Raw genomic sequence first — 25,403 nt, 5'->3', positions numbered from 1 at the left:
AGATAAGGAAGCTCACAAAGATGCCCAGCCCCAGACCTGTGGGCCCTCCGGGCTGCCCTCCAGTGGCCTCGGTCCTCTGCCCTAGCCTTGGCGACTCACTGAGGGGCTCTTAATCCAGCCGCACTAGCTGTGCCTCAAGGGTCCTTCCCAGCCATCTGCCTGCCCACTGTACCCTGTCTTCAGAAACTACTGGGAAGCCACCTCCTCTGTGAAGCCCACTCCACTCACGGCCTTTCATGTGCCTGACAGTCCGTCTATACCTGGGCTCCTCCAGGTGGAATACATGCCCAAAGCAGGCCACCCCACGTGACTCGTGCACACGGGTGCCACCCACACTCATGACTCCCTGCAACACGCACACCGGGTCCATGGATTGGAGGGCCCTTGCCCGCCCCTGCAGCCTCAGGCCAGGTTTCACAGGCAGCCCCAGTCGGCAGCAGGGGTCACCTGTGCCTTTTAGCCAGCGAGCCAGACCGGGAAGGCCCAACGTCTGCGTCTTGTCCATCCGTCAGTGGCTCCATTGCAGCCGTGGCTTTGCGCCACCGCCTCTGGCAGGCGCCTGGCTTTCAGGCACTTCTGGGTCATTCAGTGAGTCGGGGCAGTCCTGGCCCCTTCTGGGCATGCTGAAACTTATGGCCCTTTGGTGTTTTTACTGTACATTTGCTCAAGTGAAGCCCACAGACTTGTCCGGTGCCTGCTGCATCCACAGGGCTCCACCCAGGTGCTGCACCAGCGAGACCTTCCCGGGCCTGGCTCCCAAGAGACAGTCCTGGGCCCTTCCTCATCCAGTGTCTGCCACTGCATGGCATGCGTGGACTTGTGTCCCCTCGAGCCTTCTGTCCTGGCGGTCTCTGACACACTGCCCCTCAGGGGCCTCCGCGTCTGCTGGGAGGACCAAGGGGGAATGACTGGAGGATGGGAGGGTGGGTGGAGGCTGGGTAAGCAGTATATCACGTGTCACCTGAGCAGAATGCTCGTCCCTGACCAGCCACACCCACCCTCGCCTTTGCAGCTGTAGCCGAGATGGTCTTCCAGGGCCTGGAGGGACCCTGTCTCCAGTGGCTCATGTCCTTAGATACCCCTGCCCTGCCTAGTCTTGTGCCACAGTGAACGTCACCCCTTACAGTATGACAGGGGCACCTGCTGTCTCTCTCGCGCTTGTGTGAGGGCTCTGTGAGTACCAGCTTCTTGCCTTTTTTCTGGTACCACGTCCTCAGGGCCTGAGACAAGAATTGTGGGACAGGCGGATGCGTGGATGGTGGGTGGTAGAGGCAGAGGTGTGGACTGGGGGTGGTGGAGGCGTGGTCAGTGAGTGACGGAGGGGTGGAAGGTGAGTGGCGGAGGTGCGGTGGGTGGTGGTGGGAGCCTGTGGCCCGGGACCACGTCACTCTGGCCACGGCCCCACAGCTGCAGCGCCCCAGGCTTGCCTGACTGGTGTCTGCCTCGCCCCCCTTTCACCTAAGTCTCCTCCCAGGGCAAAGCCCTGCACGCCCAGCCTGGGGTTTTTCACTCTTTGGGGCTGACATCCTGGGCTCTTGTACTGCGGGTCTGCCCCTCATCCCTCGGAAGTACCCGCTACCAGGTCAACAGGTGTCGGCCTCCGCTGGACCCAGAACAGGCTGATTTTGTATCAGGTGTTTCGCAACCTGAGCCTTATCCCCTTGTGTTTGGTGCCATGTCCCACACTAGTCCTGAGTGCAGAACAGGAGTGTGTGTGTGCATGTACGTGCACACTTGCCTCCCATGGTCTCACCAGCACCGCCTGTGGAAGGAGTGTCATCATCCCCCTTCCTGGAGTGGCTCCTGTGTCGAACCTACTTGCCTCCCGGCCAACTCAGGAAAGCGGCAGGACATAACACAGAGCCCCTGGCGGCTGTCTCAGAGCTCAAGGGAGGTTCTCCTGCTGGGCCAAGGAGAGCCATGAGGCCTGGTGGTCCAGGGGTGCCAAAGCAATGCCCTTCTCAGAGGGGTACCCCAGAAAACCTGCTGGGAGCCCAAGGCTAGGCTGGTTCCCTCATCCGGGGGCTACCTAGACCAACGTCCACATGGGCTCTTAAAGCTCAGAGCTGGAAGCTAAGCTGAGCTTCAGTGACTACTGAGGCCTATGAGCGGCCTCAGGGCGGCCCATCTCTGCTCAGGGGTTCTGTCACCTCTTGGGCCGGTCCACCAGGGCTGGCTCCACTCCCTATCAGGTTCCTTGTCAGTCACTCCTGTCACAGGGAACAAGCTAGTACATGCCTCCTGTCCAGCCCTGTCTCGCTGGTAATGTTTTAGGCCAGCTGTTTCCTCAGGAGTAAATGACAGTGACACTGAGACAGTTACTAATCTTCCTGGGTGGTGGTAGACTTGATACTGAGATAGTCCCTGCGCTTCCTACGGTGGTAGTGATGATGGTGACACCAAGACAGTCCCTGAACTTTTTGTGTTGGTGGTGGTGACGATGACACTGAGCCAGTCCCCAAGCTTCCTGTGTCAGTGGTGACAGTGACGCTGGAGCAGTCCCTGAACTTCCTGTGCTGGTGGCGATGATGACACCGTGATAGTCCCTGAGCTTCCTGTAATGGTGATGGTGACGGTGACACCAAGACCGCCGCCGAGCTTCCTTGCTCCAGGCTTTAGTCTCTGTCCTTCACTTATTCGTGGACTCACGTAACCCTCGCTGGGATTCTCCAAGGCTGATGCTGTGGTTATCTCCATTGTGCAGATGTGGAAACCCTCAGTCCCACAGCCCCCGAGAGGAAGAGCCAGGGTGTGACAGGCTCCAGGCTTCTCGCCACTGGCAGTGCACATGCAGACACCGAGATGAGCTGTTCTGGGTGGCGCAGACACGGGACAGCATGGTGGCTTCACGTGGGACCCTCAACAGCCTGGCATTGGCCATGCTGAGTCCTGAGGGCAAGTCAGTCCCCCATAGCTACAGTCTTTGATGGAGGAGGCTGGATGTGGGTCAGAGTCCGAGCTCTGAGGCTAGCCGGGGAGGCTGGCACCTCCGGGCACGTGTCAGGCCTGGCGCCGGTGGCTTCCTCTGCCCGGCCTCAGAGCGAGCTCCCACGCAGGCCCCAGCAGAGAGAGCGTGGCTTCCTGTCCTTTGTCTGCAGGGGCACACCCAGCGTTCCTGGAGTGACCTGGGAGTGGGGGCAGGAGAGGAGACTCGGTGGTTTCCTCATTTGTGTTTCGTGTTAAAGAAAACAAGCAACATCCTCGAGAAGCCATTGAACAAGGCGCCTCCAGGGCCCCAGAGGCCCATTGTGGGCCGGAGGCTGGCCCATTCATGCCTCTCGGCCAATTGTGGAGGCTGGAAGTGGCAGGAGGGACTCTTGTCAAAGTGCAGCTTCAGAGTGTTGGCCAAGAGGTCATAACTCCAAGGTCCCTGTGTGCTCCCATGAGCCTCTGGGAAGTGCCTACCTGGACAGTCCCAGCACAACCCAACTGAGCCCCGTAGGACAGGCCAGTGTGGCCTCTGCGGGAGCCCAGATGTGGAGGCCTGCAGGGCCTACCTCAGGGGCCAGGGCCACCAGCTGCAGAGCCCAACTCCCCGCAGGTCTCGCTGTGCCTCGGTCTCCCGGCCTCCCAGTGGAGGTTGGGTCAAGTGGACCCTCCTGGCTGCTCTCCAGCCGACCAGGCCCCAGGCCCCTCTCGTCCTGCATGTGCCCCAGCCCCTGTGGGTGTATGTGGGCCACACTCAGGCTGCGGACTCTGAGTCAGCATCTGGACCTCGGTGTCCCAGGGGCCTGGGCCCAGGGGCCTTTCCCCACCCAGGCTGCCTGTCACCGAGGGCGTGTGTGGGGGCTCTCTGCCATGCCCCCCAGAGCGCACTTGCCCACCAGGAAGTGCGAGAGAGGGTGTGGTAACAAGAGGGTGGCCCTCAGCTTGGTGTCTTCGGTGACTCCTCCTGGTGTCCCGGGATTTACCCATGTTCCAAGAATGTCTCTCCCCAGCCTCAGTGGAAACATGTGCGTGGTCGCTGCCATGACGCCAAGACACAAGAGACATCCTTAGGGTCTCCAGGGCCCCGTACATTGTCGAAGGCTCTGAGCTCGTGGTCCATGTCCTGCACGCTCCAGGCAAGCTGTGTTAGGAAGCAGGGTCCTGGCGAAGGTGGCCCGGGTGCCAGGTGGGGTTAGGAGACAGGCTTTCTCTGCAGGCTCAGGCTTTGCAGGCAGCACCTCCCAGATCTTCACAGCAGCCCAGAGAAGACGGGAGTGACACGCCCCGTGTCTGGAGACTGGAGCTGCAGCCTGTTCTGGATCTGCAGCTGGGAGCCCTGATCTGTTGTCCACTCCCTGCAGGACCCCAGACGGGCCCATCCAGCTTCTGACTGACTCAAGGGCTTGGACGTGATGGCCTCTGAGGTTCCCCATCCCTCCGGTTCTTTGTTCCCATAACTGCAGCGACACCGCTGGGTGGGAGATCCGTTAACTCCAGCGTGTCCCTTTTTCAGTCTGGATTTGATGACCAGTCTGTTCGCTCCAGACTCCTGGCTCCCCCTGCCTCCAACGTTGTCACAGCCCATGCAGGCCCAGGACCAGCTTACCTCCAGAAGTGACTAATGGCCCCCCTTCCCCTCTCTCAACACAGGGCTACCACCCACTGCCCCACGAGGCGGAGATCGCGCACACCAAGAAGCTGTTCCGGAGGCGGAGGAACGACCGCAGGTAGGGAGACCGCGTGGCTCGGCCGCTGGCCCTGTGTGGCCATGCGCAGCGCCCCCGGCCCTGCCTGTCTTTCCCGCCACCCACTGACACCTTCGAGGTGGGGTGGGTAGGCGTGGGTTGGCTCCTGGGTGGGGGTTCCCATCCAGGCGGCAGTGGCTCTCCCCTCGCTGTCACGGGGACGGGCTGACTGCGGGAGTCCAGCTGAGGCTGCATCCTGCTGGGGCCCTGGGGCGGGGGGACACAGGCCTTGCCCTATGGGAGAGACGCTCTTTCCACGGCCCCAGAGCGGCCGTGCAGGCCTCAGGTACCCCTCGCTGGATGCGTGCTTTGAGACGGGGTCCCTAGGAGGCTCCAGCGCCCCTAGGTCACAGGTGTCTCCTGCGCTGCAGCAGGGACCAGGCAGGGCCAGCGAGGTGGCCTCGAGTGGAGACGGGCCCCCAAGATGGGCACTCCAGGAACGCGTAGTCTTATGTTCAGAAAGACCTGCTTTTAAGGAAAGGTGTCACGAGGTAGTTCAAGTGAAGAATCCAGGGGCAGAGCATTGGTCGCTGTGCGTGGTCACCTGCGTGAAGGGGGTTAGGCTTGTTTTTTCTTTAATGTGCAGAAATTTATTCTGGATGGAAATACAGAAAAAATAAAAAACCAAAATGCTGGGCCTGAGAAATTAAAGTGGGGTGTTCCTCTATGGGAAATTTCTTCTTAGAAGCAATGCTGTGCTCTAATGAGCAGAGAACATTCTTGGAGCCCAGAGCAGCCGATGACATCTCTTGCTGGAAACTCAGAGATGCCTGCCCTTACCTGGCAGCCACCTTCGTGCACACGGCCACCGTGTCTCTGATCCCTCCCTCCACACGTAACTCTGAGCGAGGTCTGAGGTGGTAGCCATGCTCCTGGGGTGGATATGGGCCTGGTGCTGGATGTCTGTTGTCCCCAGTCGACGGCAGGTGCCTGGCTGGCTGGAGAAGGGCAGGCTGGCTTAGGAATCAGAGCCGTCGGGGAAACTGAGCCAGAGAATTGACCAGGCCATGTCCTGCTTGGGCCAAGGCGCGGCTCACAGTGTCATGGGTGCCAGCTGGGCGAGGTGGCTCCTGTCTTCTGGGTTCCTGCCGGAGGGAGGAAGTAGGGAGCATGCCTCCAGGAGAAATGGGTTTCTGTGGGTTGGGAAGGTGCTGGGGAGAGGTGTCCCTCCTCCCATGGCCCTGTGGTCCTGGATGGCAGGGAAGACCCAGAACGCGTCTCAGAGGGGTGTGTCCCCACGCTTCCCATGAGAAGCCATTCTCTGAGCTGCCATCGCAGCCTGAGCGGTAGTGTTCACCCCACATGTCCACCTCTGGGCCGGGCTGCCCCCCAGACAGCAGGAGGCTGCGGTATGACCCGGGGATGCAGGAGGGGCCACGGCCAGAGGACAGGAGGCTGAGCTTCTGCAGAGCTGTAAGGGCGGTGACGGGCGCCCAGGTGGGTTGGCCCCCCTGGTAGAAGATGATGAGCCGGTCCAGAGCAAGGCGCAGATGATGGCAGAGTGGGTGGCGTGTCCTGTGAGGGGGCGGGGCCGGAAGGGAGGCTGAGGGAGGGAAGGACTTGTATGGAGAGGTGAGGGTGGCTACCCAGCATCTGTGGGACCCAGCCTGGAGGAGGCCGAGGGCCAGTGCTGCGACTCAGGGCAGCCATGGGTTCAGGGCAAGCCCCTTGAAGCACCCCTTCAATCTGGTGTTAGAGATGAGGTCTTGCTCGGCCATGGGGAGCTCCAGTGATGCTCCTGCTGTAGCCTCTGGAGTAACTGGGACCACAGGCGTGAGCCGCTGTGCCTGGCCACCCTTCAGTCTTCATGTCTGTGGGTTCCTAGACATGTCCAGCCAGGAACCCTTTCAAAGGGCACAGTGGTCCGATCCTGGCCACATGGATCTGTGTGAGCCTGTGCTAGCCATTCGTGGTCACCCGTTTTCTTCCAAACCACCAGTGTGGGAGTCTCTTTGGGAAAGATGAAGCCTGTGTCTGTCCAACTTTTGTCAACTGCGCCATGTACACCTGGCTGCTGCCTCCAGCACTTCTGCCGCCTTGGCCAGGCCATGGTCTGGCTCCTCCCAGAGCATACTCCTGGCTCTGTGTCCGCAGATGTGCCTGCGTGCTGAAGCCGCATAAGCCAGAAGCAGCCCGTGGCATTGTGTGGTGGTCACGTGTGTGGGTGTGAAGGACTCACAAGGCCCAGCTGTGGGGTCCCGGCCAAGGTAGAGCAAGGTGACGCCCTGCCAACAGGCGACCCCTGGTCTGTTTAGGGCCATGTTGTTCACTTCTTGAGCTTTCTGCCAGCAACCTCGCTGTCTGGAAGGGCCCCAGCATCACCACCTGGGACATTGTCGCCTACCGTTCCCAAGCGTGGGGAGGCCGCGCGGTGGAGGAAACGCATGTCCTGTGAGTGTCACCTAGGGAGCTCAGCATTCACAGGCCAGCCATACTCAGCAGGGTCTCTATGTGGAAGCCCACATGTGGTTGGTCTGTGTGGACGGTGTGTTCACAGTGCACAGCAGTCTGCAGAACGTGACAGCCATGTGCCATGAGCCCCTGCGCTTGCTCCTGGACATGGGGAGGCGCGGAGGTGGGGGGACATGGGAGGTGTCAGGCCGAGTGTTCGGTCGTGTCCATGCGGGCGTCGCAGAGCTGGGTGTGGGTCCGTGCCCTGCCACGATGGTCGCCGTCCCTGGCTCCCTGAGCGACCATGGTCTCATTTGCCCCATCCTGCAGTGACGCCGTCCCCGGGACCCTCACACAGCCCAGTCCTGAGGGGCTGTCACTGCCGTTCTATCGCCAGAGCCTGTGAGACAGAGCTGCACCCAAGATGCAGGAGGAACTTGCCTCATTAAAGATAGACAAAGAAGGAACTTGCCTGCTAAAGATAGACAAAATGGGACGGGCAGCCCCCCAGCGGGCAGCCCTGTCAGGTTCTGGCAAATGAGTCAGATGGGAGCCATTTTTAGTACCCACCCCCGCACGCCCACTTGGGCCGGCATCTTGGGGTGGGGAGGGCTGGCCCCCTCTGCCCCACGTCCAGGTTCATGCCTCCTAGAGGGACCCCGAGGCACCAGGGGACCCTGGGTCCTACAGATGGTCACGACACTGCCAAGGCCACCCTGGCTTGACCGTGGGCAACACACCTGCCCTGGACCTCCAAGCTCAGGGCTCCCCCCTCGCATCACACTCGTGGGAATACCAGGCCCTGGGGCCCTCCCCCACTGGGCTCCATGTCTCCTGGGGGCCACGGGCACAAGATATGGCCTGCAGTTGGCAGAGCCCGTGTGCCTGTTTTGGCCCTGCCCCCAGGTCCCCTGCGTGCCCCTGCCACTCAGCAGCCTATGCCCGTCATGCAGGGAGCTGTGGGGGAGGTTTTATCTGTCCCTCCTTCCACGAGAAGTCGGCTGGTTCCATGGCTTGGCCGGGAGTGGGCTAGGGAAGCCCCCGCGCGTGGCCCACAGTGTCCACTCCAAGGCCATGGAGACCATTGTGTCCAGGGGCCCCATTTGACAGCAAGAGCTGCACGCGCCCTGGGTCGGAGGCATGTTCCGTGGGTGGATCCGGACTGTGGCCTGGACCTCCTGTGTCCGACAGGCCCCGCTCTGTCACCACGAGGCAGGAGCACGCAACGTTTGGGATGGGACGAGCCGTCCCTACAGACCGCGACTTGTGGGATTCCCGGGGTGTTTGCCCCTCGCCAGGGCGGTGGTCCTGGCTAGAAGGCAGAACTGAGCCTCCTTGGGGCAGAAATTTGAGAAACAAAAACGCATCCAAATGAAGACAGGCCATCCCTAAAATCCAAAAGGAGAAAGAAATGAACCGTATTCGTATTGACTAAAGAAAGCAAGGCGGAGAAGTCATGCCTCAAGACCACGGGTGGGGGGTTGACCAGAGGACCCAGCTAGCGGCTTCTCGCAGGACGGGGGCCACAGGCGCCAGTGGCCTGAACCCCGGCCTCTGCAGTTCTGCCCTGGAGCCACGCTAAATGTTCACGTGATTAGAGACAAAACTTAACCGGCTGTGGAGACACACCTCTCGCTGCACCCGAGAGAGTGGGCCCCTGTGAGCCTAGGTGGAGATTTCCTCTGGGCTCGGACCCGGGCCCCCGCCTCCTTGCCATCCTGCCCGGGTGTTGAGCACACGCCCCAGAGCCGCGTCTCCAAGTCAAGCTTCTCACTGCCCGCTCCCGCCCCACCCGCCTCCCCTCTCCGGACACAGCGCTTTCCTTCCCGCGTGACTGTGCTGCGGGCCACACGGGCGCCCTTGACCTCGGCCCAAGTTCCACTCACTGGGGAACCTGCTGGTTCCTGCTGGTCCCCCTTCAGGGCAGATCTGGATTCCCCAGCCTTTACATGCCAAGACCTTGCTGGGGCCCGTCCTGGAACCTCACTGCTCCCTTTTAAAAGGCGTTTCTTCACTCACAACCCTCCAGTGGGCCCCGTTGCCTGTAGAATTAGGGCCCCATCCTGCCAGGGCCTGCGGGGCCCAGATGATCTGGCCCCATCGCTTCTGACCTCATCATCTGCCTCCCCTCACTCTCTGCCTCCAGCCTCCCTGCCTCCTCGGGGTCTGGACACCAGTGACTCCACCTCAGGGCCTTTGCACATGCTGCTCCCAGCACCTAACGTGCACCTCTCCCAGATGCTCATGTGGCTGCCTTCCCTGCCCTCATGCCTTTGCATTGTGTCCCCTTCCCAGGACTCCTGTCTTGACCATGCAGTCTACCGGAATGCCCCCAGGTGCCAGCCTTCCAGTCTTTCACCCTCTCCCACGCCTCTGCTCCCGCGTGCCGTCGTCCACACAGGGGTGTGTTTATCGCCCGCATCTCCCACTGGGTGATGGCTCCACGGGGCAGGGCTGCTGTGAGCGTGGCCCCAGTCATGTCCCCCAGTTCGAGCGCACAGCTGGCATGGGGCAGGTGCCCGGAGAACAGTTGCTAGGGAAGCAGACAAGCGGACCAGGGGCAGCCCTGAAATTCAAAAGGCTGTCCAGTCATGGCCTCGACCCTCCCCGGCCCTCTCTGCCTTGATGGCTCCCTGCCCAGCTCTGTGGACACTGCACCTCCCTCAGGCCTCCCCACCAGACCCAGAAATAAGCCCGTTAGACATCTGAGAACTGCTGGCGTCCGAGACTTGAAGCAGAAGGACAGGTCAGCCCCACCGTCCACCTGGACAGGTGGTCACCCTGTCTCCACAGCTCCTCCCACCTCTTGGGTCGTGTGGCCTTACAGTTCTGTGAGCATCACCATCAGGGTGGTTTTTATGTAATTATTTATTTTCAAGACAAGGCTTCACTCTGACACACGCCCTGTGCAGTGGCACGATCCTGGCTCACTGCAGCCTCGATCTCCTGGGCTCAGGCGATCCTTCTGCCTCAGCCTCCTGAGTAGCTGGGACTGCAGGCGCATGCCACCACACCCAGTTAAGTTTTTTAATTTTTTTTGTAGAGACAAGGTCTCGTTACGTTGCCCAGACTGGTCTCAAACCCCTGGGCTCGAGCAGTCCTCCCAAAGTGCTGGTATGACAGGCGTGAGCCACCGCATGGGCCTGACTTTTTTTTTTTTAAACGCATACGATTCCAGAATTCTGGAGTGGCCCACCATGGGCTCCTGACCCTCTCTCTGTCACACAGCGTGCTGCACTCATGTTGCCCGCAGCTGGCAGCATCTTTGTATCGGGCACCAAAGCTGCCAGGTAGTGGCCACACATCCTTTGGAAATGTCTTTGCGGAAAACATGCTTCTGTTTTGTGACTTGTTGACGAGAGAGAAGAGGAATGCTCACTGGGTGCTCGGAGGGTCACGGTCTGCCTGCGTTCATTAATGTTCTTAAAGACGTGCTGAGCACGAGCCTTAGGGCGCACTCCCAGTAACACATCAATCTAAATGCTGTGTTTGACATAAAATGACTTTTTTATCTTGTACTGCTGAAAATAACAAAGTATGTTTAAAGCCCTAAGGGCCTTTGCGAGACAGCACATTCCTGCCAAGGAATGCTGGAGCCTGAGCACTGAGCGGGGGTCAGCCGAGGGCGCCCACTGCACCCCCTTGGTGTCCACAAAATAGCAAAAGTCCCTCCTTTCCCTGCCACAGAGGCCAGGCCCTCGGGTGGGCCCACAGGCCCCCCCGGACACGGGGGACCTGCCCTCGGAGACCTGCCCTGCAGGTGGGAGTAGGTACATGGGCGTCCCTGGGTGTGGGAGGGTCCGGCCACCCTCAGACAGGGCCCAGACCCTTGAGTCCACATGGACTCTGTCTCTGGTGTCCCACGTGTGGTGGGCACTGTGCTTGCCCCCGCAAGGTGCAACTGACCCTCTGGGGTCCATGTCACTGTCTCACTTTGCTCTCCCTGGTACCTTTGAAAGAGAAAGGTCCCAAGTCACTGTTGGCCCCAGCATTCCCTCTAGGAGGGGCTCTCCACTTCCTCCCTTTTAACCAAATCCTACTCATTTCCCAAAACTTTTGATTCTGACTTTTTTCCAGACTCACAGAAAAGTCGTAGGAGTGACACAGAGAATACCCTGCCCTCCACCCAGACTGCTTGGTGGCCACATTTTACCTTCTCTCGCATATTTATATATATATTTTGCGTCAGGTCTCACTCCGTCACCCAGGCTGGAGTGCAGTGACACAATCACTGCTACTGCAACCTCAGCCTGCTGGGTCCAGGCAATCCTTTCACCTCAGCCTCCCCAGTAGCTGGGACTACAGGTGTGAGCCACCATGCTCCTCTGAGAGTAAGTTGCCAGAATGATGTCCTTTGACTGACAAATCGTCACAGTGTATTCCTTTAAAAGAGAGACTTTTCCTCATAACCACAAGACAAGGATCGCAGTCAGGAAAATGACAGAGGTGCAGCACTGTCCTCTGACCCACAGGCCTCACTCCCATTTCTCGCGGGATGGGCCCGGGACCTGGGGTGTGTCTGGTGATGATGTCCCTTTGGGACCTTTTGACCTGGGCAGGCTTCCAGCCTCTATTTCACCATGTCGACCTTTTTGTAAAGAGTGACTCGTTATTTCCGTGCAAGGCCCCTCGGTTTGGGGCTCTCTGGCATTTCCAGGTGATCAGACTTGGGTTATACAAGGGGGACCCCGAAAAGATGAAAACATCTCTCAGAGGGCGGGCCCTTGGTAGTACTCTTGGAACTGATCAAATGGTCGACCCAGGTTTTTATCTGGAGGCTCTGAGGAGGTCAAGTCAGGATTTGCGGAAGACATGTCCCAAGTTGTGGTGGACACATGACTGGTTCCTCCACCGCGACAACGCACCTGCCCACAGCGTGCTGAGCGTTCAGCAGTTTGGGACCAAAAACAGCCTGACCCCAGTCTCGCCTGGGGTGACTCTTTTTTTTTCCACTTCCCTGAATACAAAAGTCCTCAAAGGGCAACATTTTGCCGATGTGAAAGAGGTGAGGCAAAAAAAAACAGCAGAAGGACTCAAAGGCATCAAAACGGACAAGTTCAAAACCTGTTTTGAGCAGTGGGAAAAGCATCTCAATAGGTGTATTGCTTCCAGTGGAGAGGCCTTCGAAGGAGACTGACGTTTAAACATGAGAATAGACATACAATTTTTTGTAAATGAACTCCAGGTTTTTTGGGGTCCACCTTGTACGCACCTCAAGGGTATGTCCTTCTCTGTGCATGGTGTCCTCTTCGCCCTGTGGCTGGTGATGTGAGCTTTGCTTACCTAGCTAAGGTGGCGTCTGGCAGGCTTCTGGCTTCTTCACCACAAAGCTGCGCATTCACCCTCTGTGGTTAACAGCTGTCTATGGGAGGAGTTCTGAGGCCAAGCCACCATCCTGTTTTCCCTCAAGCTTTCACCCACTGGCTCCAGGGGTGATTCTTGCTTGAAACTATTAGGATGATGATGGTTGCCAAGGGACCTTCTCATCCCACTGTTCCTTCTAGATTTACGGGTGGACTTTCACCGCAAGGGAGATCTTGGTTGACTTGCAACTCACGACTCTAAGCCTAGGACCCCAGCACTGGAGAGCGGGTCCCTGTCACCATCTCTTGGCTGAGCAGTGTTTAATGGGAAGGTTGCCAGCACCCGCTCCTAGCCCCTCGTGTTTTGGGAGACTCTAGCCCAAGAACACGTCTGCTGGGAAGCCGCGTCCATGATGGCCAGGCTGAGGTCATGTTCGTGAAACTGTCAGCAGCTTCTCCTCCTGGGACTGTCTCACTGCAGCCCTGCCGTGTGTGGCCCGAGGGAACCCCTGCACCAACCCCACTCTTATGTCCTGTCCTTCCCAGAGCCCCTTTGGGGACCACCAGCCCATAGGCAATGGAGTCCTATGGGAGGGGCGTCCTGGGGGCGCAGGGGTGCAAGGCTGATGGACTGCGGGCCTGGAGCTCCGGGCCCAGAGCCTGGTGGGTCCTCTGCTTCCAGCCGTGGGGCCTTCTCTGCATCCCTGGGGCCTTCCCCAGAGCCCTTCTGGGCAGCCTGAGATGGGGTCGCGTAGAAAAGTGTGGCCACAGCACATGGGACCCTTCCAGCTGGCCACACCCATCTCCCAGGCACAGACTGACACCCGCCTGCTCTTGGAGGCGCCCCGGGCTCGAGGCTTTCCCTTCTGAGACATGCCGTTCCCATCCCCAATCCCGGCACTCGTGTTTGGATCTGGGGTCCCAGCTCGCCAGTCTGATGGAGCACTGGGGTGAGCGGAACTTCCTAGCCCCCCACAAGTATGCACGTGGGTGGAAATAGTGTGTGGTGGCCCTGCGGGTGGGAGGGAGAGGCAGATGGGGTCTGCAGGGCAGACTGCGGGCCACGTGGCTACCTCCTTCTGCCCTTCACCTGGCGCACAGCCTTTCCCCTCTCCCCACAGCTCTACGCCCTGCAGCCACGGGATTAGAACAGGCAGGGAGAGGCCCTTTCCCGGGTCCGAAGTCAATTGACTGATGAAGTGAGCGAGAGGACGGAGGGTGGCTGAGGCCCGTGGGCCGGGAGCCAGGGCTGCCTGGGTGAACACAGAGGGCTAGGCCTCGGGCTGGGGGGAGGACATCACTGAAGGCGGCCCAGCTGTGGGAACCTTGGGGAATACTTCCCTTTATGGCGGGAAGCAGTCCAAGTGCAGCCCGCCGAGGCCAGAGTCAGAACGGGGCAGGAGGCTGGATGTCTGGGGTTACCTTGGAGCAGCCTCAGTTCTCCCGCCTGCATGTGGGGTCCACTGCCCAGTGGTGTCCCCGTCACACCTGGATGATACCTGCAGTGCTGTTTAGAAAGCCCAGGCGTGATGTAATCGCAAGCAACACGAATGCAGCACTGAACCGATTCCTCCAAGGCTCACAAGGGCCCTGAGATGGACTTTATGTCAGTTCCCGTTTTGTCGATGAGGAAGCTAAGGCCCAGGTGGGTAAGAAGCCTGTCCAGCATTGCACAGCCAGCAGCAGTGTCAGGACGTGACCTTGGGTTCTGGCTCCTAGGTCTGTACTTGGAACCACTGTGAACTCCCCTATAGCCCCAGGACACAGGACCCACCGGCAGGCTGTCGTGAGAGTCCAGCCGGTCCTCAGAGGACTTGGGGCCAGGCCGGCAGAAGGACAAGGGCCTTCCTCTGGACACCCTTCACCAGGTGCACACAGAGCCTAGCAGCCCTGGCAGCTGGTGCACTTCCCATGATGTCACGCTGTGTGGAACTGCAACGCCCAGGGTTCTTGGGATGTCTGGTTCACCCCGGAACAGAAGACACCCGTGTTGATAACACATCTCTGTCCTTGTAGGCTTTCCTGGGCCTAACTTCACTGTGGCCTCAGACCAGCTGTGTGACCCAGGCAGGAGTCAGGTGGGGGAAGCCATCCTGGAAACACCCAGGGGACGCTGTGTCCCCATTCTGCAGATGGGAACGCTGAGGCTTGGGGAAAGCACGGTGTTCCAATGGGTGCTGGGCAGGGTGGGCCGAAAGCCCTGGGTGTCCCACGGGGCCAAGTGTCCTCAGAAAGGCCCCAGTGGGTGAGGTCAAAACTGTGTCTCCTGTCCCCAGAAAGCCATTTCCTGGCCTCCGTGCCTTCAGGGACGGAGGAGGTGGCAGGAGCCTGATACTCTTCCCTCTTCTGGCGCAGAGTGAGGCCAGAGCCTCCCCCAGCCCCACGCTCAGCCTCCGGCCCTGCCCCCAGGCCCAGCTGCAGGCCCCAGCAGACTCCAGCAATGGAAGGATCGTTCCCAGGGCAGATGGAAACCCACGGGCCACTCGTGGCTTCTGTGGTTTCCCCAGACCCAGCGGAGCCCAGGCTGCCTGGCCAGGTTTCCAGAGCTCCGTCCAGAGCCCTCCTTCACTGCGGGCCCAGCCTCCGCACTCCCAGGGGCTCTGAGCCAGCCTCTGCCTTTCCCTCCGAACCACATGCTGCCACGGGACAGCCCATGGCCCTGCCTGCTGGCTTTGGCCAAGGCCCAGGGTCCCTGGATTTGATGAGCAGGCTGCCTCGGGCCTCGTAGTCACATGTGGTGGTGAGGGCACAAGTTCTGGCCCCAGAGCACCCAAGTTCAATCCCAAGCCCTGTCTCTTGAGAGCTGTGTGGCCTCAGGCAAGTTGCCCCTTCTGTGCCCAGTGACCCCTCTGTGGAAGCCTTTCCCATGGGCCAAGTGGGAGCCACGCCCGGCACACCATGGCATTTTGTTCCTGTTAGGAGTGAACTGTCACTCTACATCCTTGTGGTCTCAGGCCTGTCCCTGGGCAGAGCAGGGCTCTTGGGCATGCACAGGGCCTGTGCTGTGGCCATGGCCACCTCCAAAGTGTTGGAACAAGGGCCCCTTTTGCTGCACCTGGGTTGCCTGCACTGTACGGCCCACCCTGCCTCCAGGCAGGAGCATGAGGGCCTGTGCCACTCCCCACCCCTCCCTTGTGTCTCTGGCTGGCCATGGTAAACCTGTCCCTGTGACCTGTGGGACAGCACCTGCACCAAGCTCCATGAGGAGTCAAGGCTGCGTCCCCCACCAGGGCCCTAGGGGGCTGGGGAAGCTTCCACCTCACAGAAGTAAGTGGCTTGGGGATACTCAGAGGGTGGGGTGAGACCCTGGGTGGGGACTTGGGAGTGTGAGAGGCTTCCCTCGGGGCACAAGCAGCTGTGTCTCTGGGGAGCCCACCGACGTCTCTGATCCACCTCCAGCCAGGTAGCATCTCATAACCTGTCTCGTTACTGAAATGATGAATGAACTCGCCTTCCCCACTATTCATTGTTCATTCACTCATTCATTCATTCTGTCTCTAGCTGGAGAGAAGCCTTTTCTCTGCCCGTGGGAGACCTTTTGTCCTTTCCAGAGCCTGCCTTTGGCTGCAGCGGAGTTCCCATGCCTGAGTGCCACCTCGACCCTTGCCCTGTCCCCAGGGCTGGCCCACTGAGGCGGAGCCCTCAGGGTACACGTGGAGGGCAGGATGGGGGGCCATGAGGAGCAGACAGTCATCGCTTTCCTGAAGGCAGAAACATGAGCTGGGTGTAACCCAACACCCCTCAGCCCAGGAATTTGCTTTGAGAAGTGTCTAAGTAGACCCACACATGACACAGGGAAGTGGCCTTCAGGAGGGAGCCGGCCCTAGCCGGCGGCATTCAGGGGACCTCACTAGAACGATGGTGCGGGTCACTTGTCTCTGCTCAGGTGGCTGCTAGGTGATTTTAAAGTGTGGTGCAGCCGTCCCTTCCTGCCTTGGGGCCACACGGTGCTTGGGACCTTTGCTGGGCGTGCAGGGCCTTTGCTGTCAGAACCCGGGGAGAGCAACAAGCCACACGCATGTGGGGGAAGCAGGACCCGCCAGCGTCCACTCCCAGAAGAGGCAGGCATCGCCCCTCACCAGGTGCTGCCCACGGCACACAAGGATACCAGCCTCGTCCCCTGCACGTCCCTCGCCTGAGGGAGATGTCCCTGAGGATCCCAGCAAGACCCATGTGGGTCACAGTCCTCTCTGCCTGCAGTGACAAGAGACGGGGTGTCGTGCACGCCCCCCACCCAGGATATGTGTGGCCGATGTCTGGGACCCAAGACCGCCTGCCTGCTGGCAGCCAGGAGCAAACACAGCTCATCCCCCGCCAGCCAAGCCCAGATCCACGGTTTTGAGGGGCACAGCCAGCTGGCCCTGGAAGGAGGCTTCAAATTCCCGTGCCAGGTGCTGGTGTGGGCCTGGCCAACTGCTGCTGATGGGTCTCTGTGAGTGGCCGGAGCAGGAGAGCCTGGGGTTCCACGTCGGGGAGCGAGGCCCAGACCCACGTCTGCCTCAGTGGCCCCAGCGGCCCTCACAGCTCCTTCCTGGGTGAAGGACACGGGCCTCACGTGCCACCCCAGAGGTCTCAGTGGAATTCCAGCCCTTCTCTCCCAAGGAGGCCAGACCTACAGGGAAACGGGCAGGAGGTGACCTCGAGATTCCATGATAAGGTGATAGGCTCGGCACACCCCAGGGGCTTCTGCTGTGGGCTGAGCCTCAGTGGGCCTGTCTGTAAAATGGGCTGAAAGGCGCTGGGCCTGCAGTAGTCAGATGCCGGTCCCAGCAACCACTTGGCCCGAGAGCTGAGTGTGGCCTCAGGTGGGGAGAAGGGGAGGAGGAAGAGGGAGAGACTTTGTGCTGGTCCTCAGGTGGGCTCTGGACCCTCACCTGCCCACCGGGACCCACCAGCGGGTCCCATTGCCACACAACATGTCAAGATGCCATCTTTGGTGCCCGTGGTGTCTCCCACCCAGGGAGGACGTGGCTCCCGGCTTCCCTCCCACTGTGGCCCCTGCGCATGACAAGTGGCCTGGAGACTTGGTCACAGCCGTGTTGCCTGGGTCAGCAGATCCAAGTTCTCTCCAGCCAGGAAACCGTGGAATCCCAGGGCCCTGAGAGTGCAGGAGCAGACGGCAGACGCTCGCTCGCAGGACGCAGCTCCTGGGCCCAGGCCTCCCGCCATGGAAGCTGCTTCCTTCCTCCTCCCGGGCAGAGGCCGTTTCTTGTGGGGGAGAGAGGGAAGTCCCTGACACAGTGAGGGGGACGTCATGGCCCAAGACAGATGTCGGGAAGGGCTCGGTTAGCCCCCGCGGGGGCATCTCCCAGGCCACAGCAGGAGGCACCACAGACGCTCCAAATAAGGGCGACAGAGCCCAGAGCCCTGTCGTGGCCTGCCAGGGAGTTTCCAAGGCTCCTCTCTGGGCTCAGAAATAGCTCACAAGTGGAGAACAGAGAGAGCAGAGGGAGGAGTTGAGAGTGAGCGAAGGATTACAGGAGGGAGCATCCACAGAGGGTAGGCGCATGGTGCAGGCGCTGTCCGTGCCGCAGCGTGTCCTTCATGTCTTCCCGGCGAGGGTCTGCCTGTCCCCCACCCAGGGCTGTGGCGGGAGCTGATCTGCCCACCTGGGCCTGGCCATCGGAAGGCCGGTCGACCATGTGTCACCGGGAGACCCAACCCAGGCCACCTCTCGCCAGGCGCTGGTGCGGGGGCTTCTGAACCGACTCAGGCCGCTTTTGCCAGTTGCTGATCCTGGGACACTTGACCTAACTCGGGCCTGCTCTCGTTGGGCGCTGGTACGGGGATACCTGCTGCTGTGGGGAGTGGGACTGGACGTTGCAGACTCCCAGTGGGGGGCACGTGGGTGGAGAACTGGCCCTCCCGCTAGGATCCGACAGCATGGCCCGCCCGGGAGCAAGCACCAGGACCTGATAGGTGGACCTGGGCAGGGAGGATGGGCGCCCAGAGGCCCTTGGGAGGGACCAGCACACACACACCAGCAGGGTCCTGCCCTGGGACCGACTCCATGAGTGTTTTCATGGAGATGCCTGAGTTATTGAGATAAATACAGATGACAGGTAAATACAGATAAATACAGATGTATTGAGATAAATACAGATGAACATCGGACACTGTGTATAGAGACAGACATGAGAAGACTCAGAAAACTAGAGAGAAGACAAGCAGGCTGGGACAGGAGCTGAGGGCGGGCACCGCAGCGAGTCCCAGAGTTTCCTCCTGGCCCACAGACCCCAGACCTGAAGTTTGAGAAACCGCACACCAAGAAACCCACTAGGCCTGGCAGATGAAAGGAACTCCTGCAAGCCCAGCTCCAGCTGGGACCGGGAGGGCAGCCTGGCAAGACCGCGCGTGTGGGCCAGGAGCCACCCTCCTCCAGCCAAACCCAGAAAGACCCAGGCCGCCATCTGCACTCCACCTAGTCTGGGCTGTGACAGGACTCCCTGCCTCTACCAGGTGGAGGGGAGGGGCCGAGGGGGCTGGGACTTGCATCCAGGGGGCGATGAGAACCCACCTCTGACCGCAGAGGCCACATGGAGAGCCAGGAATTCCAGCCCCCTCCCCTGTCCATTCGGGGACAGTGTTCAAGGGGCCAGGTGGGAAGTCACCACCCAGCAGTGACGGCCCCCCAGGGAGGTTGCGGGGGAGTCTGGTGTGGACCTGGGGCCCTGGCCTTGCCCCCACACAGTGAGGGGCCCCCTGGGTGTCAGAGAAAGCAGGGGGTCGACATCCTCCCCCGCTGGGCAGTGAGGGTTCTGGGGAGCTGGCTGAGACAGAACCTGGAAGAGGTCCGCAGTCTCTCAGCCTCTCACCCAGGAAGGGCGGGGTTCCGTTGACTTTGCTCGCCATGCCAAAGACCGGAAAGATCTCGCATCGCATGAAAAGGGGCAGTCAGTGGACAGCGACACCCAGAAGACAGATGTGTCAGGACGATCTGACCCAACATGGCGAGATGGCCGTCCTGGAACTGCCTCAGAGGACGGCCAGCAACGTGCCAGACACACAAAAACCCGTCTCAGCAACGGCAGACCGCGTAGAGAAGGAAACAAACGGACACCTTAGAGTTCAAGTGGAAACTCAAGGACGTACTCCACAGAGGGCGAGGGGCGGAACCCATGAGCCAGTGGGGGACGGCAGGGGGGCCCATGCAAGCTAGGGAGAGGAAAGAGTAAGCAGGATGGACTGAGCCTCAGGGCCTGCAGGGTGTGACAAAAAAGCTGTGCTCGTGCCAGCTGCATCCCAAATGCCGAGGACAACCCGGACTGGGATGGGGTGCCAGTGAGGGCAGGCTAGAAGGCCTCGAAAAGGTGGGAAGCGGGAAGGGGTGGCTTCCCTGGAAAGCAGGAGGATTTGCCACCCGTTTACTCAGCAACTGGGCTGTATTTAACCCTTTACTCCATCTTGAGTTAGTTTTTGTGCATGGTGAGAGGTGGGGTCCAGTTTCACTCTTCTGCATATGCTGAGCCAGTTTCACCAGAACTGTGCTGAGCCTAGGGCACCCGTGGAGTGCGACTCACATCTGTTTCATGTCTCTTCCATAAGCTCAGAGCGTGTCGCGGAGTGCCTTGGTGAGCCTGGCTCTGCCTAGAGTCACGTGACGTAGCTCTTCCACCATCAAGTGCTAGGCTGCCATAACAGAGCCCCACAGCCAAGGCGGCCTGAACAGTGGGCGTGTGTCCTCTAGTTCCAGATCCTGGACATCCAGGATCATGGTCTCGGAAGGCCTGGCTCTTTCCACCCTCTCCCCTTCACTCACAGCCGCCCGCTGGCTGTGTCCACGTACGGCCATCCCTCCCTGGTGGGGTGTCCCCAGTGTCTCCCTGTGGCCCAGTGCCCTCTGTGAGGTTGCTGGTCCCATTGGACTGGGGCCCACCCTGTGGCCCCATTTACCTCGACCCCCTCTTTTTCTCTTAAATACAATTTTTAAAAATTCTATGTTTGGGAGGTTCAAATGCGTGTTTTTACACGTGCATGTTGTGTACTGGCAGGGACTGGCCTCAGGCGTCCCTGTTCTGTGGGTAGTGAACACTGTACCCCAAGTATGGCTTCTGAGCCCTGCCCCCTTTAGTGTCCCCGGGGTCTACTATCTCCATCTTTGTGGCCATTTAGCTCCTGCATGGCATGAATGCTTGGTTTTCGGCTTCGGAGTCAGTCACTTCAGATGATGACCTCTAGCTCCGTCCATGTTGCCACAAAGGACAGGATTTATTCTTTTTTTATGGCTGTGTAATAGTCCATGGTGTGTGTGTGTGTGTGTTTTTCACATTTTGTATCCAGTCGGTCATTGATGGCCACTTGAGTTGGCTCTGTGACTTTGCATTGCCAGTAGTGCTGCAATGAACACGCAGAGGCAGGTGTCTTTTTTATATGATGATTTATTTTCCTTTGGGTGGGTACCTGGTAGTGGGATTGCTGGGTTGGATGCCATTCTACTTGTGCTTCTTCAAGAAGTCTCCATCCTGTTTTCCATGGAGGGTGAACGGGTTCACAGTCCCACCAACAGTGGACACGTATTCCCTTTCCTCTGCATCTGTGCCGATAGCTGTGGTTCTTAGACTTTTTGATGACAGCCATTCTGGCTGCTGTAAGATGTTATCTTATGGTGGTTTTAATTCGCATTTGTCTGATGGTTAGTGGTATTGAGTATTTTTTCATGTGTTTGTTGGCTGCTTGTGTGCCCCGTTTTGACAGGTGTCTGATCACGTCCTTTGCCCACTTTTTGATGGGGTTGTTTGTTTAATGTTAAGTTGTGTGAGCTTCTTGTAGATTCTGGATATTGGTCCTTTGTCCAAGGCTTAACTTGCAAATATTTTCTCCCATTCCCAGATTTTCTGTTCACTCTGTTGATCATTTCTTTCCTGTGCAGAAGCTTTTAGTTTAATTAAGGCCATTTGTCTATTTTTGTTTTTGTTGCATGTGTTTTTGGGGTCTCTGTCATAAAGTATCTGTCTAGACTGATGTCCAGTTTTTCATCCTAGGTTTTCTTCTAGGATACTTATAGTTTCAGGCCTTGTACTTAAGCCTTTACTCCATCTTGAGTTAGTTTTTGTACATGGTGAGAGGTGGAGTCCAGTTTCACTCTTCTGCATATGCTGAGCCAGTGTCACCAGAACTGAGTATTGCATAGGGTGTCCTTTCTGGACTGTTTATTTTTGTGAGCTTTGGCAAAGATGGGCTGGTTGTGGGTGTGTGGTTCTACTTCTGGTTTCTCTGTTCTGTCTGGTTGACCTGTCTGCCGGTTCTTGTACCAGGGCCATGCTGTTCAGCTTCTGTAGCCTTATGGCATAACTTGGAAGTCTGTGATGCCTCCCCCTGTGTCCTTTTTGCTTATAATTGCTTTGGCTAGTCGAGCTCTTTTTTTAATTCCATTTGAACTTTAAGACTGTTTCCTCTGGTTCTGTGGATATGATGCTGACGTTTTGATAGAGATGGTTTAGGTTGCCTTGGGCAGTGTGGTCATGTTGACAGTCCTGGTTCTTCCAAGCCCTGAGCCTGGGTCATCTTCCATCTTCTGTGTCATCTGTGATTTCTTTCATCAGAGTTGTGGTAGTTCTCCTTGTAGAGCTCTTTCACCTCCTTGGGGAAGTGTCTTCCTGGATCGTTCATCTTTCTGTGTGTGGCTGTTGTGATTGGGATTGCACTCTCGACTTGGTTTTCAGTTTGACCATGATTGGTAAGTAGCGATGCTGCTGATTTTTGTATGTGAATTTTGTGGCCAGACAGTTTCCTGAAGTCGTTTACCCCTCCTGAAGGGGCCTTAGGATTTTCCTTTTTTTTTTTTTTTGAATTGGAGTCTCACTTCATCACCCAGACTGGAGTGCAGTAGCACGCTCACGACCACTGCAGCCTCGACCTGCTAGGCTCTGGTGATCCTTCCACCTCAGCCTTCCAAGCAACTAGAACTACAGGCACGCATACCACACCTGGCTAATTTTTTATTTATTGTAGAGACGAGGTCTTGCCAAGTTGCCTAGGGTCCGACAGTTGCCTAGGCTGGTCTCGAACCCGCGGGCCCAGGCGATCCACTCGCCTCAGCCTCCCAAAGTGCTGGGATGACAGGCTGAGCTACCGAGCCTGGCCTCTTAGGGTTTTGTAGGTGTGCAGTCGTATCATCAGCGAGCAGGGTGACTCCTCCCTGCCCATGTGGTTGCCTTTTGTTTCTTTCTCTTGCCCAATGGCTCTGCCAGGACTTGTAGCACCGCGCAAGGAGTGGTTCTTCATCACCCCTTCCACGCCCTGACTCCAAATATGGGCGCGTTCTGAAGCATTGGGGGTCAGGGCTTCAACACAGGAATCTGGGGACCACAGTGTAGCCCATAACAGCTTCTTACAGCATGTTTGTTTAGTGGCTTGAGAAAGTATGATGGTGAGAGTCGTTAGCAGGACGATGGGAGGCAGGTCTGTGTGCGTATCTGCTAGAAAATGCGAGGACTGTGTCTGGAAGCTTCTCAGATGGGAACGGCCACTTCAGCAGATGTGGTCGCAGGGGGTCAGTGGCAGGGGGGTCTGCTGAACACCCTGCTGGCCTTTGAGTCTTGTCCGGCATGCCTACGCCACGCGTGTTCTAGGATATGAGTGAAATGCTGGTTTGCAGCGCAGGGTGACGTGGGACCTCGGAGCTGCGGGGACCTGCTCGGCCATCCCCATGTCCTCAGGCCCTGTCATGGAGCCCAGCACGTGGGGGGCGTTTAGAAAGCGTGCGTTGAGGATGAGCTGTGCATGAGCCAATGGCGTCCCACTCCCATACCAGGACTTGGGGACCCTAGTGGCCCATCCGGTTGATGCCTCTACCTCTCCCCTTCGTTTGCAGACGGCAGCAGAGGCCTCCGGGAGGGAGCAAACCCCAACAGCACGGCGACCACCAGCCAGGCAGCGCCAAGCACAACAGGGACCACCAGAAGTCCTACCAGGGAGGCCCCACGCCCCACACCTCAGGGAGGCCCACCCACCACGGCTACAGCCAGAACCGCCGCTGGCACCACGGCAACATGAAGCCCCCGCCGGGCGACAAGGGGGAGGCAGGTGCCCCCCGTGGCACCAAGGAGCCCGTGGCCCTTGAGGGCCCCAAGCCAGAGGACCCCACGGGGGATGCCGGACCGGGCAGTCTCGAGCCCCCCCGCAGCCCTGACACCCCGGCCCCGGCAGCCTCCGGGAGGCTGCCCCCGCTGCCAGGCGGCCCCGAGACTGAGGCAGAGCGGAAGGACAACCCCGTGCCCGAGCGTGCAGGGGAGCGGCCCAAGGTCACCCTGCTGGCGTCCTCCAAAGACAGGCTGCGGCGGAGGCTCCGGGAGAAGGCCCCGGTAATTCAGTGCTCGCTGTTGGCGCCTGGGGAGGATGGAACCAGGCGGGCACCGCGCCAGGGGGGCGCCCCAGACCCTGACAGACCTAGGGGTCGGGGCACGTGCAGGGAAGCCGGGACTTCTGTGGCTGCAGGAACCTGCCCACTGGGCAGCCCCTGCCTTGGGCCACCCCTCAGGCAGCGGCCAGCTCCACACGGGTCCCTCCAGGCACACGCCGCCTCCTGCCTTCCGGGGCCCCAAGAGGCCCAGGGTGGGCGCTTGACGTCCACCCAGCCCAGAGTGCAGGAAGAGGCGCTTGTGGGGGGTGATGACCGGCCAGGTGCAGGGAGGGTTTTCTGGGTCAGAGACTGCCCTGTCCAGCTGAAGCCCTTGCCCCCATGGCACCTGACGGGCATGTGGGAAGCGGGCGCTCCTGGCCTGAGAGGGGCGGGGCTTCTCTGCGTGGTGGAGCCACCCAGATGGCCCCTGCGGACGCAGCAGAGGGAGCCAGCAGAGCCCGGGCAGGCTGGCCTCACTGTGGTTCAGGTTCCATACCTGCCTGACACAGAGGCCCCAGGGCACAGAGACAGGGAGGCTTCCCCTCGGTCCTGGCTGAGATCTGGGAGCCAGGCCCCTTCCCCACCCGTCCTGGCCTGGTCTTTCCCGGTCTTCCACTCCGGGAGATGCCTTTGGCCTCTGGGGCAGGGTGGGGTTTGTCATGGGCAGCACAAAGCCCACAGTGCTCACCCCAGCGCTGCCCCCACAGCCCACCCAGGTCCCGGGAGAGTGGCCCCCACACACAGGCAGGGCCTGGAGGGGGTCCTCCTTCCAGGCCCTGGAGCTCCACCCCATGCCAGGCCTGAGGTGAGCGCTCAGCAGGACAGGGAGGTCAGGCCTCTTCCTGGGGCAGTTCTTGAAGATGCGACTCTGCTCCTGGTATCTCTGCCCCTCCCCAAGAGCCCCCAGCTTTCCCCCAGAGCCCCTCCTCCTCCTGTGAGAACACACGGCTGTGAGATCCCGGTGGGGGCGTCCGGTGTCTGAGGTTGAGGCCTTAGATGTACATGGGGCAGGGGTGTCAGGTGTGCGAGGGGTGGGGGGCGTTAGGCGTCCAAGGGTGGGGGCCTTAGGTTCCGTGGGGCGGGTGTGATAGATGTCTGTGGGGCAGGGGGCTGTGTCTGCCCACCCAGCTAGACATTCAGACCTCCCTTCCTGGGGAGGTGGGTTGCCTGAGCAGGGCAGGACACCCAGGGTTCCACCTTCAGAGAAGATTCAGCCCTCAGGTGAGAGCTCAGTGGCCTCAGCCTCGACCCCACAATGGCAGGGCTCAGGAAAGCTGCAGATTTGTCTGGCCTCCCCGCCCCCCGAATCCCTGGGGAAACTGAGGCCCAGGGAGTGCAACTGCTGTACTGAAGCCACACAGCTAGAGGCAGGAGCAGGATTTAGAACCTGGCCTGGGCCTCCTCACCTCGAGCCTCCACGTAGAGGGACAGACTGGTGTAGGCCCCGTGTCCTGACCCTCGTCCTGCCCTCCAGGTGGGCCCCCTCAGCAGTCGGGTTGGCAGCATTCTTGGCCCAGGCTGCTGCATTTGGGCAAATGCTTTGACATGCAGATGCTGGCTTCTACCTTCTACACCCTGGCCTGGCCCCAGTTATGGGGAGACACCATGGGAGTGCAGGAGAGACCCTACAAGGGCACAGGGCTCGTGTGTGTGTGTGTGTGTGTGTGTGTGTGTGTGTGTGTGTGTGTGTGTGTG

At 59.4% G+C, this 25,403-nt stretch overlaps 1 protein-coding gene across 1 annotated transcript in view; it reads left to right on the top strand.

Annotated features, from left to right (window-relative positions):
- CTIF (cap binding complex dependent translation initiation factor) overlaps nucleotides 1-25,403 on the top strand; it is a 114,303-nt gene that overhangs the window by 28,322 nt on the left and 60,578 nt on the right. Inside the window, exons 6-7 of the mRNA XM_008050802.1 lie at nucleotides 4,579-4,655; nucleotides 23,181-23,664. Coding sequence (XP_008048993.1) covers nucleotides 4,579-4,655; nucleotides 23,181-23,664 — 561 coding nt within the window. The remainder of the gene's footprint in view (nucleotides 1-4,578; nucleotides 4,656-23,180; nucleotides 23,665-25,403) is intronic.

Source organism: Carlito syrichta, unplaced genomic scaffold (genome assembly GCF_000164805.1).
Source record: "Carlito syrichta isolate Samal-C Ts95f unplaced genomic scaffold, Tarsius_syrichta-2.0.1 Scaffold153698, whole genome shotgun sequence".
NCBI classification, from domain to species: Eukaryota; Metazoa; Chordata; class Mammalia; order Primates; family Tarsiidae; genus Carlito; species Carlito syrichta.
Note: the sequence above shows the minus strand (reverse complement) of the source record. Positions and strands in the feature narration are given on the sequence as shown.